We start from the raw sequence: 20,974 nt of genomic DNA on the forward strand, positions 1-20,974 counted from the left end.
CTTCCTTCTCTAAAATATATCATTGGTTTTATGTTTTACTTTCAAGGAATTGATCTATATAATGCAGGAGGTCTAACAGTTTTATAACATATTAGGACTCAATTTTAATGTGCCAAATTACTCTTTTCGTGAAGCAAGATTAATATTGGATAGGTAGTTAAAGAATTTCAATTTTTGTATTTTATTACCTATGCTTTTTCTGAGGAGCAGTACATGTGTAAGAAACTTCTAATAGAAGGGGAATTTAACTGCAGTTGCTGTGTAAATCTCCTATAAAATATAAACTTTGATAAGAAGATTGTATATGTTTTTCTTTCTGGTGACAACCCTTGATTTTGAAGTAACATTCTTTATTTTAAGGTGCATGTGTTTCAGCATTTTCTCTTGGCTATAGAGATAATTACTTCACATGGGATTAAAGCATTTATTTTTTTCTTCCTAGGCTATGTCTATGTATGTATTTATTTCTTCCTAGGCTGTATGATGCATTGGTTTAGTTTTGTTTTGCTATATTTTTCTTTTGTAGGTTATCCAAGGATGTTTTTGGTTATTTGGAACTGTCATACTAAAGTATTTGACATCTAAAATCTTTGGTATTGCAGATGATGTAAGTATGTTTTTGCTTAAACTTGGAAGACTTGAAATAAACAGGCTTAGAATGAATTACTAGAGTTGCCAAGTGCCACTATTTAAGCTAAATTCTAAGGTAGGCTCTATTCACCTGTTATTTTATCTAGCTACTCTAATAGAAAGTAAATTTGACTAAGTATATAGTCTAGTCTTCAAAATTAATTTTTGACACAGTCTCTTATTTTATTGGTCTTTCTATATCACAAAGGTTTTAAAATTTTAAAGAAAGCTCTAGAGACTTAAGCTCAAATTTTAAAACCTATGCAGTTATTTTCCTCTGGTTTCTTTATAATCCCCTTTTGCAACAGACAAAGACACCACCTTCAGAGCCTCTTAAATAATAAATTATATTATAGACTCATTCCTTTTTTTTCTTCCAGTTTTCTGGTCAGTGCTTATGAAAGGTTTATTTATAAGCTTTTATAGATGATTTAATCCAAGTTAGTCTTGCTAGAGACATTTTTATTATTGTTTGGTTTTACTTTCTTTGATATTTGGATAGGAGAGATAATAAAATGAGAAGAATTCTGTTTTATAATTGCAAAAGTTTCACCCTATCTGTAATTTTGCTTTGTCTGTTTTATTTTGATATTGTGGTGAGCACATTAATTAAATTAAAAGAGGACACTAACCAATGTGGAAAGAGTAAAGTAAACCACATATTTTTTTTCTGTAATTTATTTTAATTAACTGTCTTTCTTCCTCCTATAATAGATTTAAGTTGTGGTTTTGAAACTGAGTTCTGTGAAGTTCTGGGATTTCACAGGCTCTTTGGTGAGGTCCATCTACTTCCCAGTCTCCTCGTTGATGCTCTTCATCCAGGATAGTCTAGCTTCAATCTCTTACATAGTAGACATCTATACAGGTTTTCATATGAACAACAGAATTGTTTGCTTAAAAAAGATTGAGAACCACTGGACTATTAAAGGGGGAGTCTACAACCTGTGGAAAGATACTTTAAAAGTTTAAAAGCATAGCCTAAAATGTATTTTTTCAGTCATTCAGTGTACCTGCTCTGGGCCTGGCAGTAGAATGCATCCTAGAGATACAAAACTGAGTAAGACACAGTCTAGTGGGACATAGGGTCAATTTCTAGCAACTATAAAACAGTGTAATAGAAGCCGTGATAAAAAGAGTGGAACTTCCATGGCAGTCCAGACTCTGAGCTTTCACTGCAGGGGGCATGGGTTCAATTCCTGGTTGGAGAACTAAAGATCCTGCATGCTGTGTGGCGTGGCCAAAAATAAATAAAAATTAAAAAACTGCAAAATGTATTTTTAAAACTTCATTTAAAAAAAAAAAAACAGGTACAGAGTGCTGCACGAATACACAAGAGGAGTCAAGGAAGGCTCCTAGAAGTCAGCTGTGAAGATGAGCGCTAAAAGGTGATTGAGTCAGCCAGGGTACAGAAAATGAGCAGGAAGAAATGGGAAATAGCTCAAATCCTAGGTTTATGGAATCTGACTACTCACCGGGGGAAGACAATCCAGTTAAACTGTTAATTCAGGTTAAAGTAACTGTCATTTCTTTCACAGCCTGGTGTTGGACCAGGGTAAAAAAAAAAAATTATAAAAAGTTATGTCTAAATCAGAAATAATTTAGTTGCAGCATTAGTATTTCTGGAAATATGTGACATTGATCAGGAACATCAGCTCATAAATTCTTAATTTTGACATTGGTCAGAGGAAGGAGAATGGCAAGGCCATATAGCTATTGAGAAGCATTGGTTTTTTTCTGTTAAGATAATAAGACACATACTTCCCTGTCCTTTAGGAATCCAAGGAGGCATTTATTGGCCTATCCTGGATTTCTCATCCTTGATAAAAACCGATGTTGTCCAACAGGGAAGTTTAGCACTTAGTGCCCCAAGATTTTTATTGGGTACTGGTAACACAGGCACCCTCTGCCTCACACATATCAAAATTCCAAACTCCCAGAAGCAATATAGGTGTTCAGTATAAGCCACTAATATCGTTTAGGGTGGTGGGGTCCTTACAGAATCCAAGTTCCCTGATGTCAGCCAGGGGTCAACCTTGGCAAGCAGGTTTTTCAAAGGATACCCTTCAGACCTGTTCTGTTAACTCTGATCTGAACGTTAAGTTTGTCTCTTCTTTACCTTTCTGCCGTTCCCGCCCACCTTCTTGGATCTTCCATGAATGTGCATACCACCTCCCACACGGTCATAGATTTGTAGAGAGCTTGGGCTCTCTTAGAGCCCTCAGCATCTGTGGACAGCTTTCCAGTCGCCAGGGATGGGAGAACTTATCTACCCCTCATGGATTGTCTCTTTTGCAGACTCTCTAACATTTCTAGCTAGTCTGTAAATCTGCTGTTCACCAAACTGATACTGTAACCCTTTGCTGCTTTTACTGACAGTGCACAGACTTTTTTGCTCTCTGCCCCGAAACAAGTCAGCTCCTTCCAGTAACAGATGTTCTTCTTCCATGGTCAGCCCCATCCGGTTACGACCATTGGGCTGCCCGAGCTCGGGGAAGCAATGGTGATGTAATGCTGGGTGTTAGTGGCCAAAGTGGGAATCCCTGGTGGCTTAGCGGTAGAGAATCTGCCTGCATGGCAGAAGACTGCCTACCAATGCAGGAGACTTGGATTTGATTCCTGGGTTGGGAAGATCCCCTGGAGAAGGAAATGACAACCCACTTCAATATTCTTGCCTGGAAAATCCCATGGACAGAGGAGCCTGGCAGGTTACAGTCTATGGGCTCACAAGGGTTGGACACAACTTAGCCACTAAACCAGTGGCCAAAGCAACAGTGCCACAAACTCCCACTATTTCCCCACAGAGGTCATCATTTTTTTTCTTTTTTTTAAATAAATGAATTTTCTACATTTGTTTCCTTTTGATCATTTTCTTGAACCTAATATGATTTTTGACAGTTTCGTCCAATTTCCTAGTTGTTACTGGAGGAGGGTATTTACTAACGTTGTCCTTTGCTGTATCTGCAAGTCCCCACGTTCATTGATTTTTGAGTGTTGATCCAACATTGTGTTTCTCAGATAATCTCACTTGTTTACAATGTATTAGTTTTTCTAAATATTGCTGAATTTAGTTAGCTAATATTTTTAAGGACTTTTGTTGATTTTTAAGAATATTAATCTAGTTTTATTTTCTTGTAATGTTTTTGCCTGGTTTTAGTTTCAAGGTAATGCCTTGCTTGCTAAAATTATTGGAAAATATTCAGTCTCCTATTTTCAGTGAGAATTTATATAGAATTGATATTATTCCTTCCTTAAATGTTTGTTAGAATTTGATTATGAAGCCCTCAGGATCTGAAGTTTTGTTCATGGGAAGATTTTCTACTACAAATCCACTTTTTTAGGAAGTTACTGGTAGTTTATATCTTTAGTAGAAACTCAACTCATTTCATATATGTCATCAAATGGGTCATGTTTTTAAAAAATTATTGTAGGATTCAGTTAGTGAAAAAATTCTTATTGAAATTTTTTACATGTATTTGAAATTGTCTTTTATGTTCTTTAATTTTCCTTCTTTGGATTTGGAATCAATATTAATCTATAAAGAGGTGCTTTTATTTTTTGCTGTTTTCTACTTTCTATTTATTATATTAATATTTCCAAAGTACCACTTTTTGAAAACTCCTCTTTGATTTTATTGTGTGTGTGTGTGTTAGTCGCTCAGTCGTGTCCCACTCTTTGTGACCCCATGGACTGTAGCCCACCAGGCTCCTTTGTCCATGGGATTCTCCAGGCAAGAATACTGGAGTGGGTTGCCATTTCCTTCTCCATGGTTTTATTGTATTTATCTTTGTAACTGAAGTCTGTCATCCTCATTTCCTTTATTCTTATTTCTTTGGGATTGCTCTGAAGCTTTTCTGATGCTTGAGGGAAAGTGCTTGGCTCTTTTGTTTTCACCTCTCTTGTATTATGATAAACACATTTTAAATTTATAAATTTCCCTGTAAGCAGTACCTTTTTTGTGTCTTACAAGTGAACTATTTTGTGATTTTCTTTTTTAACCCAAAGATAAGTTTTATGTTATTCAGTTTCTAGCTGATAGGACTTTTAAAGTCTTTCTTAGTTACTGTTTTCCAGTTTTGCTGCATATGTGATTAGAAAAAAATAATTTGCATTGTAGAAATTCACATATCCAACAAATATTGTCAACTTAGTTTTTCTTCCTAGAGACTTTTTCAATTGTGCTTTTATACACTTTGAATCTATACCATTCACTGAAAAGATGTTTATGATATGTGTAATCTTGCTTTGTTGTTTGTTTTATCAGCATATAGTGTCATTTGTTGTCTTTTTCATATGTTTTTGTTTGAATTTAGCTTTGTGAGACATTACATTTGCTAATGCAGGTTTTTGTGGTTCATTGTATCTGGTATATCTTGTTCTCTTTTTCTGCTTTTAGCCTTTCTGCAAACTTTTAAGCATATCTTTTGTAGACAACATGATACTGAAATTTTTCCCTTAACTCTAATTGAGCATCTGTCTTTAATTAGTGAACTTAAGGTCTTTACATTTATGGCAGTTAATCATTATTTTGGGACTTCTTTCTTTCATTTTATTGAGATTTTCCAACCATTTTGCTTTCCTTTTAGATTCTTTTCCTTTTCCTTGGATTGGTGGTTTGCAAATGCAATTTTAGGCCAAGGTATTCTCCCTGTTGGTTTCTTAAACTTATTAGCATACATTTCTTCCCCACAAGACGCAGCATTTGAGATTCTTCAGGATATCCCATCGCTATTGAGTTCCTATTCACTCCCTGACCGCGCCCGCCCCCCTTCATTTATGTATCGTTTAGCGTTTTAGTCATGATTTGCTTTGGATATAATTTATCCCCTTTCCTATGGTTCTTGCTCTTTTAGACAATAATGAATTGAAACTTTGGCAAATGTTTTCTCATTTATTAAATGAAAACAATCCCAGCTTCCTCACATGGCTTGTTGTGGGAAGTAATTGAGGTGATATGTGTACACTTGGTGATATGTGAAGAAGACACAGATGCTGACTGTCAGTCAAAAGATGTGTTTTATTCCAAGGTCTGCCTGGTGTCTGCTTCTTTCAAAAAGTCTTTTCAGTCTGTCTGCCTTTCAGAAATTCTGAATTATGTTTGTTTTTCTTTACTCTAAAACATGATGTCCCTTTGTGATTGATGGATGCCTGTGTGTGTTACCAAGCCCACTGGATACCTTATAGTGTATTTCACAAGGTTTAACACCTTGAGCAGGGAAAACCCAAGGGTAAAAGCCTGTGGGGTGTTGTTGATGGTGCGTGGAAGGCAGGATGTTGTTGGAGCTATCACTTGTCAGCCAAAGAACAGAGACTGTGAAGTTGGAGGGTCCAAAAACAGCTGGGTGTTAGAACAGCAAGTTCTGCAATGCAGTGGAAGCTGTTTTTAGGTACTGTTAAGATTGAAATGAGTTATAGCAATGTACAGCATAATCTAATGGTGCCTCCCTTTATTCCTTCGTAGGCCCATATTGGCAACTTGCTAACATCAAAATTCTTCAGTTACAAGGATTTTGACACTTTATTGTATACCTGTGCAGCAGAGTTTGACTTTATGGAGAAGGAGGTAAGGTGGGATTTATCCTTTTCTTTCCTTAGGTTTTGGTCCATTCATTTTTCATAAAGGGTGCTCCTATTATTCAGATTCTTATCTCTGTGCTCTTATCTCAGTTTGAAGGAAAAGGAAAACCTTGCAGCTTAAACTAAGATGTTCCTATTTACATTAGCACAGCCTCATGAAATATATGATCTCTTCTCATTTTGATAATTTAGAAACATGCATTCAGTCTAGCAGTAGTTTTTAGGATGAGTAAACACAGAAGCATTTCAAGTTGCTTCCTTTCAAGGACAGCATTGATTCAGTGAAATGCTCAAGCTTCCAATTTCCACTTGCTTTGTGATTGTTTGTTTGAGCCATCTCATTGATTTGAAATATCATTGAATACAGGTTTTTCATTCCAACAACATTTGTCTTTCTAAAACTGTACTCCTGTGTTTAGAAGGAAATCTGAGAGTAGTTTAGTGGATTGTGAGACAGAAGTCTGCAATATTACTTATGTTGTTGAGCAAGTGACTCTCATTCTTTGAACTGTAGCTTACTAGTTTCTAGTAGTATGCTACAAACAGATATTGTGAGGATGAAAGGAGATACATAGGTAATACCTTTGCTATTTAAAGATGTTTCACATTAAATACTATTTTGTAATATTTTATGAGCTAGTTTGTTTCAACAGACATTTGTATATATGTGCCTTTTTTGTGTCTGTGTATATATATTTTGAGGATTTATTTATATATATATATATTTATATATATATATAAATAAATTCTGATTTATGAGGATATTTAATTATCTCTGAGACATTTTTCTTCAAAGCTGTGTGTATGGAACTGGCCAACAGTCCTCTGTTGACACATTCATTTTCCCTGATCCCCACTGGGTCAGCCACTGAATTGCAGACCAGTGGAAGAGTGTGCCACATGGCAGATGACTCTTTACTCCAGTGACTTATCAGTCTTCATTTCCTGTGTTCTGGCAAGTGATTTTGACACATAATGGCTGATAAAAAGTGTACAAGTGATGTTGAGCCTGCTGAAAGAAAATAGGGAAAAGTATCTTGAAAAACATTAAAATGTATGCCTATAGCAGATAAAGACTCCTTCAAGGAGATGGTAAAGGAAGTATAGGCATCAACAGAGAAATTAGGGCTCAGTGTAAATCCTTTAACATTATTGAAAATAAACACTCCACTACATAGCCTTGAGAGTATGAATCATCAGTTGTGTAACAGAAGAAATAGTTTACTAAGGCATAGCATGGCTTCAGCCAGTTTGAAGAAAATGGCAAAGCTGTGTCCAGCCTGCCATTCCTCATCTCCATAGGTATCTTCACAGGGACTGTGCTGTAGAGATGGAGCACAGTGCGGGTTCAGAGAGAGGGCATCTGTTGCGTGTTGGGAAGACGGAACAATTTAACACAATATCATACTGGTATGGAAAGACACTTAAGATATATAATAGGGTAAGCAACATGCTGTGATCTTACTGAGCTATAATTAGCACACATAAAGTGTCAGCAAAATTTTAACACTAATTTTCTTTTCTTTTTTTTTTTGGTGAAGAGGTAATTAGTGATTAACTTTATTTTGTAATTTGCATCTTCTAAATTTTCTATAATAGTCATATTTTAATTGTACTATTGAAAGATAGTAAAAACCAGTGAGGGAAATCTTTGCCTTTTAGATATGAAAATGGAAAGCAACAGTATTTAAAGTACACAGATATCAAAACAGGAACATTATGGCCAAAATAGACAATGCTGGGTAGACCCCATGTGTATGTACTTAACTATGTTTTTGTGTATGTACTTGGTATGAAATGAAGAGAGCACCACAGCTAAATGATAAAAGATGCATTGTTTCATGAATATTATTTGAAAAATTGAATTGGGGTGGAGAATCAGGTTAAAGCTTTGTATCATACACCAAACTTCATTTCAGTTGATGTCTTAAATATAAATGAAGCTTGAAAAATTAATTTGAGAAACATTTCTTAACTTCATATTTTAATGAGCATCATTAAATATGCACAATGTACAAAGTGTATATGAGAATGATTAATAGATTTGTCTGCATATAACTTAAAACTGTTATATGTACAGTTTTGTACATTAAATGTTATAAAAATTAAAATCAAATGACTAACTGGGATGATTCTTGCGATAAATAAAATCAATGAAACTAGAGATTAATTAGTTTAGGAGATTGTTCAAATCAATAAAAAATTATTGATCACCCTCACTCTTTCTCAGCACCAAAAGTACAGCCCCACGCTGTTCCCCTACCCACCTATGCAGAAATGGGTGAAGGATGTGAACATACACAATCCTTCAGGGAGGAAATGCTGATAGCTGATTAAAATGTGAAATTCATTGTCTCCTTTATTTTTTCTCCATTTTCTATTGTTCACAATGAGCATATGTAACTTTTATGCTTAGAATGAAATCAATAATTATGAGAAATATTAAAATAAAAGAACTTATAATTCTAATAGAACAAGCATGTGCACACATCTCTCACTGTGGTTTTTTCCTTTGCATTTGTTCTTTTTTTTTTTTTAATTGAGGTATTATTGCCTTACAACATTGTGTTGGTTTCTGTGTACGTATATCCCCTCCCTGTAAGACCTCCCCCGACAATCCCACCTCTCTAGATCACCACAGAGTACTGAGCTGAGCTCTCTTTACTATTACAGCAGGTTCCCCACTAGCTATTTGTTTTATACATAGTAGTGTATATATATCAGTCCTAATCTCCCAACTCACCCCACTCCCCCTTCCTCACACCCACTGTGTCCACATGTCTGTTCTGTACATCTTCATCTCTATTTCTGCCCTACAAATGGGTTCATAGGTACCATTTTTCTAGATTGCATATATATGCATTAATATATGATATTTGTTTTTCTCTTTCTGACTTACTTCACTTTAATAAACTTTTGGAATATAATGTTAAAATTGTTTGAGCTCTATTAAACTTTGTTAAGTATTTTTAACACAATTTTTAAAAATACTTCCTTTTTAAAGAAAACATCAATCTTACTACTTTTCTTATATTTATTGTTAGTTATTATTAGCAACTGTCTAATTTTTGAAATAATAAAATAGCTTCAGTTATATAATGTTTGCATATGTTAAATCATAATTTAAAATTACAAAAGAGAAATATATTTATATACTTTAAAATAGTAATATGCAAATGTTTATAAAGGTAAATAGTAAAATAAAAATGTAAAAATCCTGTTTTTAATGGGATTTCTAACTCATGAAGACTGCATTTTGTATAAATTATCAAAATTGCTCATCTAATACAGAATAGAAAGTGAGAAAATTGGACTAAGGAGAGGGAAATCAGAAAATGCTACTTACCTTATGCTTTGTAGAATTTATATATATACCAGTATTTTTAATATGGTTGAATCTAGCCTTCTGTTTATAAACATATTGAGGAAAGCATGCATAATTTCATGTAATGATAAAAAATTACTTTTGTGAGGAAATGTGTTGATAATGAGCAAATCAATTGCAATTTAGAAATTTCAGGCGGAGAATTGTTTGAGACTGTTATCTCAGATTATTGAGAGGTGTATAGGATCGCAATGTGTAGGGCTTTTTTAGCTTAAAAAAAAAAATTCTTTTTGTACTTTTTTACCTGTTACTGAAGAAAATGTAAAAATGTTTTTACTCCTTTTATAAACGTTGATCATTATTGTGTGTGTGTGTTTGTATCTGGACATCATGCTTGTGATTTTTATTCCAGATAAAATGCACAGTAAAGCTCATGCCATTCTGCTGACCCTCGTTGAATGTTGGGCTCTCTAGTTAGACTAGTACTGTACAAAAGTGGACAGTAATCTTTCTAGTTGCATTTTATACTTACAGGTGTTTAGGAACTGTATCTGTTAGTGTTTTCAACTCAGCATTTTGGGGAAGTTCATTTCTATGGAAATATATCTTCATTTTTATGATGGGAATCAGTGGGTAGATTGGTGAATGCACAAGTTTCTTAACATGTTTTAAAATTCACTTGGTTCATGATTTGCAGTTTCATTTGAAATAACATTTTTCTCTAATGAAACACTTCTTTGAATTTCAGACTCCCTTAAGGTATACAAAGACATTATTGCTTCCAGTTGTTCTTTTTGTGTTTATTGTAATCATTAGAAAGGTAAGTCTATGCTTTATCTTACGAGTACTTTCTCATAAGAAAACATTTTCTTATTTCTTCATAGTAGTTACATATACTAGGCTACATGTTAATCTAACACAATACTTATATAGATTTATTGAAACACATTCTGTGTTTTCTTACTAATAGCCTTTGATGAATATTTATAAATCTTAAAAAATATTGTGCTAGTTACCAACATAAAGTAAACCTAAGAAAAGGACACTTACATTTTGATAGTCAGGTATTTTGAAAGATAGGATCAGAGAGATCATATTGACCCACATACAATTGTTTCTGTTTATGTAAATTATTACACATACAATTGTTTCTGTTTATGTAAATTATTACTGACTCACTTTTAACTTTTATGTAATATTTTATTAAAATGCTTAACATATGCATTTCTAAGTCATTTGTGTAGTATTCATTAACTTCTGGGTAGAGTTTATTATTAATCAAAAGGAAAAATAGAATATTAACAATGTATTACTAAGCTCAGTGAAATAGTTAGACTCCCAACTTGGCTTTGATATTGAAATCTTAAGTCCAGATATAAATCAGGCCAAGGAAATTCCAATCTTTAGCAAAGAGTGGTGTAATATTCTTTTTTCTTCATAAGAGTTAGTGAACTTTATAACTACAGGTGTTTTAAATGAATGACTTGGGATTAGTCTGTAATTGAAAAATAAATGATAGACCCTAAAGATTTTCTAATTCAGAGCTATTATTTCTGTGTTAGTACAATGTCATGTATTTGTGGAATATTCTGTATTGTAATTATTATTCACATCATATATTTATAATCTCTCTAAATATTTCACATACATTATTTCAATTGGTTCTTCAATAACATTCTAGGATACAGGTATTATTATTTCCATTTTGGCAAATGCAAAATTGGAAGGTCAGAGAGGTTGTTACTGGCCTCACATCATCTCCATTAAAAAGCAAGGGAAGAGTGAGAATCAGATGGCGCCTCCTCTTTGGGCATCATAGTTACTATTCCTGTATAGTGTATAGTTAAGTAGAGGCACTACCAAGAACCTGAACATAGTGGAATCCACTAAACGTGAATTAGAAGCTGAAAGGTCAGGTTTCAAGACCCTTCTTAGTTGTTGCCCACCTTCAGGAAGATCATTTAATCCTTCTGAGCCTGTTACTCATTTATAACATGATAATAAAACCTATCTGAACAGGGTTGGTTATAGAGATGATTAAGTACTATACAAATGTAAGATTTTGTTGGCATAATTACTGTTTCCGAGTTACTTCTTATCTCCATACTTCTGTATTTTAAAATAAGTAAAAGTTTAAAAGTCTAGAAAATATGTTACTTGAATTTTTTTTTCCAATACAGCTGTTATAAAGTGTTTAAAAATCTATTTGCAGGTTATTAGTGACATGTGGGTTGTCTTATCTAAACAACATATAAGGTAAATATGGCATTAATGACTTTGTTACTTCCTCCAGTTTATTAAGTAGGTATTTACAGTGTATTAATTTTATAGTTATGTGTTGGGCACGCAGCATTTGATAACTGATGTTTCAGTTGTTGCCATCCCCCTTCTCTGCTTTTATCCTTATTCCCTCTCTGAACAGAGCTAAGCACATCACTTATCTGTCTCTAAGTCCCATCCAGTATGCTCTGACAATAGCCCTACACTCATTTCTACTTGAAGGACACAGCTTTGTGCTTCAGTTTGGCAGATAAAGCAAATTACTCTGTTGATGGTTTTAGGACCAATGGACAGCCTTTTGACAGAAAAAGAGGGAAATGTAAAAGTGGACTCATACCTCACTTTTTACATAAAATAAATTCCAGATGGATCAAAGATTTAACTATAGAGAAAAATGAAACTCCCAAATAAACCAAGAGTTTATTATGATGTTAGGGTTAGAGGCCTTGTTAAGAATGGCATAAAACCAATAAGCTAGAAGGAAAGGTTGATATGGTTGACCAGATAAATTCTTTGGTAAAATACTGTAAGCATTATTCAAAGCAAATACAACTTGGGGGAAATATTTGCAGATCATAACAAGGTAATAATGACCATCACATATAAAGAACTTCTATAAATTAACAAGAAAAATGCTAAAAACCCATTTGAAAAATGAGTGAAATGTACACACAGGCAGTTGAGAAAACACATTCCCATTTTCCATTTCCCACTACACTCATGTCCCACTAATCTCTTTTGTGCTCTTTGACCATGAAAATTGGTTTCCTGCCCTTGCAGTGGTTGTGCCCTAAGCCTGTAATTGTGCCCCCTGCTTCCCACAGCCTGTCTTGGCATGACTCAGTTCTCTAATCCTTGCTTAAATGTCACCTCCTATAAGAAGCCATTTCTACCTATCATCTCTGAGTAGATCCCTTGTCTCCTTGCTTGTTATTCTCCACCATCACACCCTTTTTCTTTCTCTCAGCATGTATCACCATGTATTTACAAACTGATGTGTTGTTGCCTGTATCTCCTGAAAGGGGGGATGACCATTTCTGTTCAATTCAGCAGTTTATATGCAGTGCCTGGCATATGAGGAAAGAATAGTAGTTGAGTGATAAAGGCTTGTGCATGAGTAAATAGATACATGGAACAGTGTTCAGTCCCATGATAACGTGGAAACCTTTTACTTGCCAGGTTTGTAAAAATTAATACCCAGTGCTTGCAAGGGTGGGAGGGCAGTTTGGCAATAAAGCAAAACATATGGTGGGCCTGTCCCTTAACCCAGCAGTTTCACCAGTGCAAATGTGTCCCCTAGAAACTCTCATAGAAATGCAGAGGTGATGGTATAGAGATGCCCATTGTGGTGGTGTGTATAATGTGAAAATGAAAACAACCAAAGTATTCAGTAGTACAGGATTGGTTTAATTAATACCCAGTCAGAAAGTAGAATTCTTTACGGAGATATTTCATCATACATCCTTGAGTTAAAAATTATAAAACATATAAAGGATGATTATACTTTTATTTTAAATATGAAGATTTTATATGTTTATTTGTACATAGGGATGTGGAAAGATAAAACTTGTAATTATTAGTAGGGGATGGGATTAGAGGATGGAGTAAAGGAAGTTTTAATTCTAGTTTCAATCTTTTGTGGGATTTTTTTTGGGGAGCAGTAGAGATTGTTGAATTTGTGTGTCTATAGATTTTCTTTTATAACACACACAGCCTTATATATTGTTCCTTAACCTCCACCCAGTGATAAATTATTGCATGCACTCTTGAGACGATCCTTGTTCTCATTTAGAAGCAATGTACTGTAACTGTACCCTTGCTTCTACCTGACACCTTTGAGGGCTGGGGAAAAGGAAAAAGCTTCTAGTACATAAAGCCGAAATTTATCTTCGATTGAGATGAAAAATTTTTAAGAGCTCAGAAGAGGGCTAAAGGTTATAACTATAGTATGCATTTGGAAGAGAAAGGTGGAACTTTTCACAGAAAAAAGAGTCTTTTCAATAATAACTCAACTATAGAAATAATTATAGAAAAACACTGAGCTTCATGGGGCTTTCAATCTAGGTAGGATCAGAGCATTTTGGAAAGGAGAAAGGCACATTGACATTTCGTTTTGCATTAAGTACGAAAGTCATATGCCAATATAAAAAGGGGAGGGGTAGGATACACATTTTAATTCTCAAGATGTGAGTACCAGTGTCTCCTTTATTCAGGGACACTGAATAAAGGGGTTAAAGGAGGATAAAGACAGCATGATGAAGTAGAAAATGTATTGATTCTGAAACCAGTCAATATATAGACCTGGCTTTGCTGCTTACTAGCTCTGTGACTTGCTTTCCTTAGCTGTCAGTTGGGATAATAAATAGTTGTAAGATCAGAGTTAATGTAATGTTAATGGTCATATTAACATTCTATGTGCTCAGTAAATGGTAATGGATAATTTGTACTTGGAACGAAAGAAGAATAAAGGAGGACCCATTTGCTTCCTTCATATGCCTAATATATTTACTCTTTGCTAGTACATCAGTATTTTATGCTGATTTTATTTAATTGTACAATCAGATTTTATGCTACCTAGATTTCATGCAAAGATGGGCTCAATAAAGGACAGAAATGGTATGGACCTAACAGAAGCAGAAAATATTAAGAAGACGTGGCAAGAATACACAGAAGAACTGTACAAAAAAGATCTTCACGACCCAGATAATCACAATGGTGTGATCACTCACCTAGAGCCAGACATCCTGGAAGGTGAAGTCAAGTGGGCCTTAGAAAGCATCACTACGAACAAAGCTAGTGGAGGTGATGGAATTCCAGTGGAGCTATTTCAAATCCTGAAAGATGACGCTGTATAAGTGCTGCACTCGATATGCCAGCAAATCTGGAAAACTCAGCAGTGGCCACAGGACTGGAAAAGGTCAGTTTTCATTCCAATCCCAAAGAAAGGCAATGCCAAAGAATGCTCAAACTACCACACAATTGCACTCATCTTACACGCTAGTAAAGTAATGCTCAAAATTCTCCAAGCTAGGCTTCAGCAATACATGAACCGTGAACTTCCAGATGTTGAAGCTGGTTTTAGAAAAGGCAGAGGAACCAGAGATCAAATTGCCAACATCCGCTGGATCATCAAAAAAGCAAGAGAGTTCCAGAAAGACATCTATTTCTGCTTTATTGACTATGCCAAAGCCTTTGACTGTGTGGATCACAATAAACTGTGGAAAATTCTGAAAGAGATGGAAATACCAGACCATCTGACCTGTCTCGTGAGAAATCTGTATGCAGATCAGGAAGCAACAGTTAGAAATGGACAGGGAACAACAGACTGGTTCCAAATAGGAAAAGGAGTACGTCAAGGCTGTATATTGTCACCCTGCTTATTTAACTTATATGCAGAGTACATCATGAGAAACGCTGGGCTGGAAGAAACACAAGCTGGAATCAAGATTGCCGGGAGAAATATCAATAACCTCAAATATGCAGATGACACCACCCTTATGGCAGAAAGTGAAGAACTAAAGAACCTCTTAATGAAAGTGAAAGAGGAGAGTGAAAAAGTTGGCTTAAAGCTCAACATTCAGAAAACTAAGATCATGGCATCTGGTCCCATCACTTCCTGGCAAATAGATGGGGAAACAGTGGAAACAGTGTCAGACTTTATCTTTTTGGGCTCCAAAATCACTGCTGATGGTGATTGCAGCCATGAAATTAAAAGACACGTACTCCTTGGAAGGAAGGTCATGACCAACCTAGATAGCATATTTAAAAGCAGAGACATTACTTTGCCAACAAAGGTCCGTCTAGTCAAGGCTATGGTTTTTCCAGTGGTCATGTATGGATGTGAGAGTTGGATGGTGAGGAAAGCTGAGCGCCGAAGAATTGATGCTTTTGAAGTGTGGTGTTGGAGAAGACTCTTGAGAGTCCCTTGGACTGCAAGGAGATCCAACCCATCCATCTTAAAGGAGATCAATCCTGGGTGTTCACTGGAAGGACTGATGTTGAGCTGAAACTCCAATACTTTGGCCACCTCATGCGAAGGGTTGACTCATTGTAAAAGACCCTAATGCTGAGAAGGATTGAGGGCAGGAGGAGAAGGGGACGCCAGAGGATGAGATGGTTGGATGGCATCACCGACTCAACAGACATGGGTTTGGGTAAACTCTGGGAGTTGGTGATGGACAGGGAGGCCTGCCGTGCTGCGATTCATGGGGTTGCAAAGAGTCGGACTTGACTGAGCAACTGAATTGAGATTACCTAGATTAGGGGTTAATTGAATCATTTGTTCATTCATTCAAAAAAAAAGATTGAATGTATTTGCTAGGCATTGTTCTAGGTCTTGATATATTTCAGTATTTAGGATAGAGAAGCCATGTGTTATCAAGTTGTATATTTGTATCTCTGATCCAGACTTCTCCCTTGAACTTAAGATTTATACATAGACTCACTGTTTGTCATCTCTGTTTGGGTGCCTGGTGAGAATCTCAAATTCTTTGAACGCAGTACTGTGTCTCTGAATGTGCTTCCCTGTCAGCACACTTCTGCTGGATCTTCTTCATATCATTTTCCTCCTGGCTCCCTCTTCTCTAATCATGCCGTCTTTACTGTCAGCCTGCCAAGAAGCCTGCTACCGTGAGGTTTTGTCATGTTTGTTCTCTGCCTGAAGTGCTCTTCCACCGGCAATCCTCAGGCTCAAATTCTCAGGTCCTCAAGGCTCTGCTCAGAGTTCACTCAGTTGGTGACCACACGGATTAATATACACCACCCTGGACACCCAGTACTCCCTGCATCTTTTCCCTGGTTTCGTTTTTTCTGCATGGTATTTATTGCCATGTAATGTTTGCTTATTTGCTTTCTGTTTGTCTCCTTCAACTTATATGTAAACTCTGGGGCACAGGTTTTTTTTCCCCTACCTTATTTACTGCTGTGTCTTCAATGTTCAGTGAAATTGAGTGGATGGATGGATTTGTACCCAGTCCTCCTGAAGGGTTCATTTCAGTAGGAAGAGCTAGAGGATAATCAAGTAAACCTATAAGTGAACATGTTATTTTCTCTGAGAAGATACAACAAGGAAATGGAGTGTGAGTGATCAAGGTGGGAGGCACTGAACATGGGAATCAAAAGAGCTGTCTGATGTTTTAAAGCGTAAAATGAGTCTAGTGTGATGGAGCACAGTTGGTCAAGAGGAAACACGGTAGAAGGTGAATTTCACGGGTGAAAAATGGGGACCATCTAAAGAAGACTATGTGTAATTACCAAAAACAAAAACAAAAAACCCACAACCAACTAGAAAGTCTTAAGTAAAGAATGGCATATCTGGATTCCCATTTTTGAAATTTGCTCTCAGTGCTGTGATGAGACTCAACACAGGGATGGGGTGCTGGGAAGGGGACCAGAGTGAGATGTGAGGAGGATGGGCCTATAAAGATGTATCCTTTCTTAGGAAATTAAAACCATCAAACAAAGCTAACAAAACATTTTGTGGCTATTTTTTGTTTCAGAACTGCTGCTGTAAAAAAGTCTTGTGTGTGGCTTCCTATATTGTCTCTGTGGCAGTTATAGTTTATGTGGGAGCTGAGGGACTGCTGGGGACAGGAAGTAGGGCTATGGGACTGTGAGGGCTTCAGAGTTTCTTTCCACTCCCTGCTTTGTCAGGATATTACCCGTGAGGTGTGTGATGCATGGCAGCCAGCGAGTCTTGTTGGCCTAAAAATACCCGTGTAGTCAGGTATGTGGGATGTGCAAAATAAACTGTTTTAAAAGACTGTAGCACCAGTTTGGTTTGGTTAACTTTTAGTTCTTTTGGTTTACACGTATGTGTCCTGAGGGAATATTATAGAAGTTGTAAAACTCATATTTGTCAGGTAGAAATGCACATGATTGAAGTGCTTCAATGGTGATTCAATGGTAGCATTTCTTTTTCCATTTCAGAAAACACCAGTTTGATCATGGAGAGGTAAAGACTTAATATTACCAAAATGTGCCTTGTTTTAATATTTGTATATATTTGGACTTTTCTTTCTAGTTCATTTTCTCACTTTATTGGTAAATCACTAATCATCTTCAAAATAGGCCTGTATGCATTTTTATGAGAATACTGCAAACATGACCATTCATTTGTTAAAGTAGGTAGCTAGGAAACTCACTTGGTCTGTTCTGATTATCGTCAAGGTAATAGCAGTTCACTGCTGGGGTCCATTTAGGCACCTTTGCAGAGTATCTTTCACATGATTGGAGATCATTTTCCTCTCTGCTCACCTTGCCCAGAGGCCTCAGAGATGTGACTGGTTGCTGTTCCCATTTCCTGGTGATTCAGCCTGTTTCTTTTTTTTTTTTTTATTTTATAAATTTATTTATTTTAGTTGGGGGCTAATTACTTTACAATATTGTAATAGTTTTTGCCATACATTGACATGAATCAGCCATGGGTTTACATGTGTTCCCCTTCCTGGACCCCCCACCCACCTCCCTCCCCATCCCATCCCTCTGGGTCATCCCATTGCCCCGGCCCTGAGCCCTTGTCTCATGCATCGAACATGGAATGGTGTTCTGTTTCACATACGATAATATACATGTTTCAATGCTATTCTCCCAGAACGTCCCACCCTCACCTTCTCCCTCAGAGTCCATAAAATTGTTCCATGCATCTGTGTCTCTTATTCTGTCTCGCATATAGGGTTATCGTTACCATCTTTCAAATTCCATATATATGCATTAGTATACTGTATTGTTGTTTTTCTTTCTGGCTTACTTCACTCTGTATAATGGGCTCCAGTTTCATCCATCTCCTGTTTCTTTTTAAGTGAGGCATAATTGATATATAATGCTAGTTTCAGATGTACAACATAATGATTTGAATTTGCATACCTTGTGTATTGATCACCACAGTAAGTCTAGTTAAAATTGTTACCATACATAGTTACTCAAAATTTTTTTCTTGTGGTGAAGACTTTTAGGATCCTCTTTCTTAGCAACGGCATGGTGACTATAGTTGATGATACTGTATTTCATATTTCCACCTAGTTCAAAAGTGTAGGCTTTATTAACCCCAGCCTTGATTCTGAGTGGAATTATAGGTCCACTTGCCTTAAGGATTTTATAATTTTAGCCCTCTAATAAAATGGGGAAGTTTAAAAGTGAATTTTAAGACTTGTTTATCAGAAATCAAAATAATATTTTTAAGAAAAATTACTCTTTTCTAGTATATTCACCAATGTAACAATATATTCTTAAACTTCGCGAATATTAGGAGTGAAAAATATGTTCTCTGTCTTTCAGCTGGTTTATCATGCATTGCAACTGTTAGCATATACAGCCCTTGGTGTTTTAATTATGAGACTGAAACTCTTCTTGACACCACACATGTGTGTTATGGCTTCCTTGATCTGCTCAAGACAGGTGAGATGATTGTTATGTCAGTATTATAGCTGCAATGATAATTTTACCCTAGCTTTTGTTATTAAGTGGCTCTAAAATAATATTGAATTGCCCAAATTTCTTTAAGTTGTTATAATTAAAGTTCTTCATGGTTTTGTTATAATCTTTCCAAAGGTTAAGGGCCAAAGCAGATCATTTATCCTTTTAACTTCTAAAATGGTCCTAGGCATACAACAAACACTCATTCAGTGCAGGCTAAACTCATGAGTGGTAACTATGTAGATATTGACAGAAACCAGTGATTGCACAGGGGCCCACACTCAGAAGGACTCTGCACCTAAATTGATGCATTGCTATTTGCTGCTTTGAACTTCTTAAAAATTGCAGACAAGGAACCCATGTTTTTATTTTGCACTGAGTTTGGCAAATTATGTAGGTAGGCCTGACCTTACCGGAACCTGGAAGTAGAGAGAGCAAATTGAGAAAAGAATTTCTTAAATCATGTCCCACCTATGTAAAGCTAATGGTAGAATTCTTTTGACCCCTCAGGTTATTGTTTCTGGAACTTTTCCTTTGAATCATTAGTCCTGTATCTGGGACGCTAGCAGAAACTGTATTCTTCTCTGGGAAGAACTTTTGCTTATTTTAGGATGCAGGCTGCTTCGTACTAACCGTTGTCAATGTATTCTTAATTTGATTTCAGCTATTTGGATGGCTCTTTTGCAAAGTGCATCCTGGTGCTGTTGTTTTTGCTGTGTTAGCAGCAATGTCAATACAAGGTTCTGCAAATTTACAAACCCAGTGGAATATTGTAGGGGAATTCAGCAATTTGCCACAAGAAGAACTTATAGAATGGATTAAATATAGTACTAAACCAGGTAAAAAAGTCTTATTGTTTAGCTGTGGTTTTCCCTATGGTTTTATATACAACTGCACAATCCTCAACTCATGTTACTTCCAATGGTTTTAATCTTTCTAAGAAACCCTGTTTCTTGATTATCCAGAAAGTGAGAGATGTTAATCTTGCTTATGAAATTTGCCAAAGAAATGTTGTATTTTCTTAATAATTTATTTCTCTGTTTTCCATAAATTCTAATTTTTTCAAAATATATCCAAAGTTTTGCATGGCACAGTTTAAAATGATTTATGGTATGCTTATTTTCCTGGTTAATTTTTAATCTCAGTCCTTCACATTCCTTCTTGAAATGAACTCAAGGAATATGATTCTTGATTCATGTATCCAAAGGGAACTTTCTGTTGTCATCTGAATATCAAGTGACCGAATATTAAATCATCTTCCAGAATTCCTTGGTGCTGTAAAACTTCTCTAGTCAATGTGTTACTGCTTCTTAGAATCAGGAAAAGACACCAAAAACAAACAGCCAAAAGAAACAGAAATCTTCAGTGATGAGGCTTTGTCTTGCAAGGAAAATATTTTATCCAGACTTGGTTGCTGACCACCATTTTGTCTGCTACCCAATTCATTCTGGTTCTGTATACTGAATCTTTACGTCATGAATCAGGCCTCAACTTTTTTACCTGGGAAGTAACTGAGTTGACCAGAGGGAGACTCTTTCGTCGCGTTCCCCAGGTGTCTTCCTAAGACCTTCATTCCTGCTTTGCAGATGCAGTGTTTGCAGGTGCCATGCCCACAATGGCAAGTGTTAAACTCTCCGCACTTCGGCCCATTGTGAATCATCCACATTATGAAGATGCAGGTTTAAGGTTAGTACACAATTATCACATTATTGAAAACAACTTTTTCATACAAATAGAAAATGAGGGAGGGAA

General features: G+C 35.9%; 1 protein-coding gene across 8 annotated transcripts in view; it reads left to right on the plus strand.

The window, feature by feature from the left end:
- Nucleotides 1–20,974, plus strand: part of DPY19L1 (dpy-19 like C-mannosyltransferase 1) — a 236,060-nt gene that overhangs the window by 76,319 nt on the left and 138,767 nt on the right. For 7 of the 8 annotated variants that reach the window (XR_014066788.1, XR_014066787.1, XM_081534268.1 and 4 more), the window contains 8 exons: nt 527–607; nt 6,089–6,190; nt 10,278–10,349; nt 11,742–11,785; nt 17,738–17,762; nt 19,085–19,204; nt 19,887–20,061; nt 20,809–20,908. Coding sequence is in view for 5 of the 8 variants with exons in the window: in XM_081534268.1 (XP_081390394.1) it covers nt 527–607; nt 6,089–6,190; nt 10,278–10,349; nt 11,742–11,785; nt 17,738–17,762; nt 19,085–19,204; nt 19,887–20,061; nt 20,809–20,908 (719 nt within the window). In the remaining 3 variants the exon portion in view is untranslated. Of the gene's footprint in view, nt 1–526; nt 608–6,088; nt 6,191–10,277; nt 10,350–11,741; nt 11,786–17,737; nt 17,763–19,055; nt 19,205–19,886; nt 20,062–20,808; nt 20,909–20,974 lie in introns of all 8 variants that reach the window. The other variant, XR_014066789.1, reaches the window with a different exon arrangement.

Source organism: Giraffa tippelskirchi, chromosome 10, assembly GCF_054371585.1.
Source record: "Giraffa tippelskirchi isolate mGirTip1 chromosome 10, T2T-mGirTip1v1.2.pri, whole genome shotgun sequence".
NCBI lineage: Eukaryota > Metazoa > Chordata > Mammalia > Artiodactyla > Giraffidae > Giraffa > Giraffa tippelskirchi.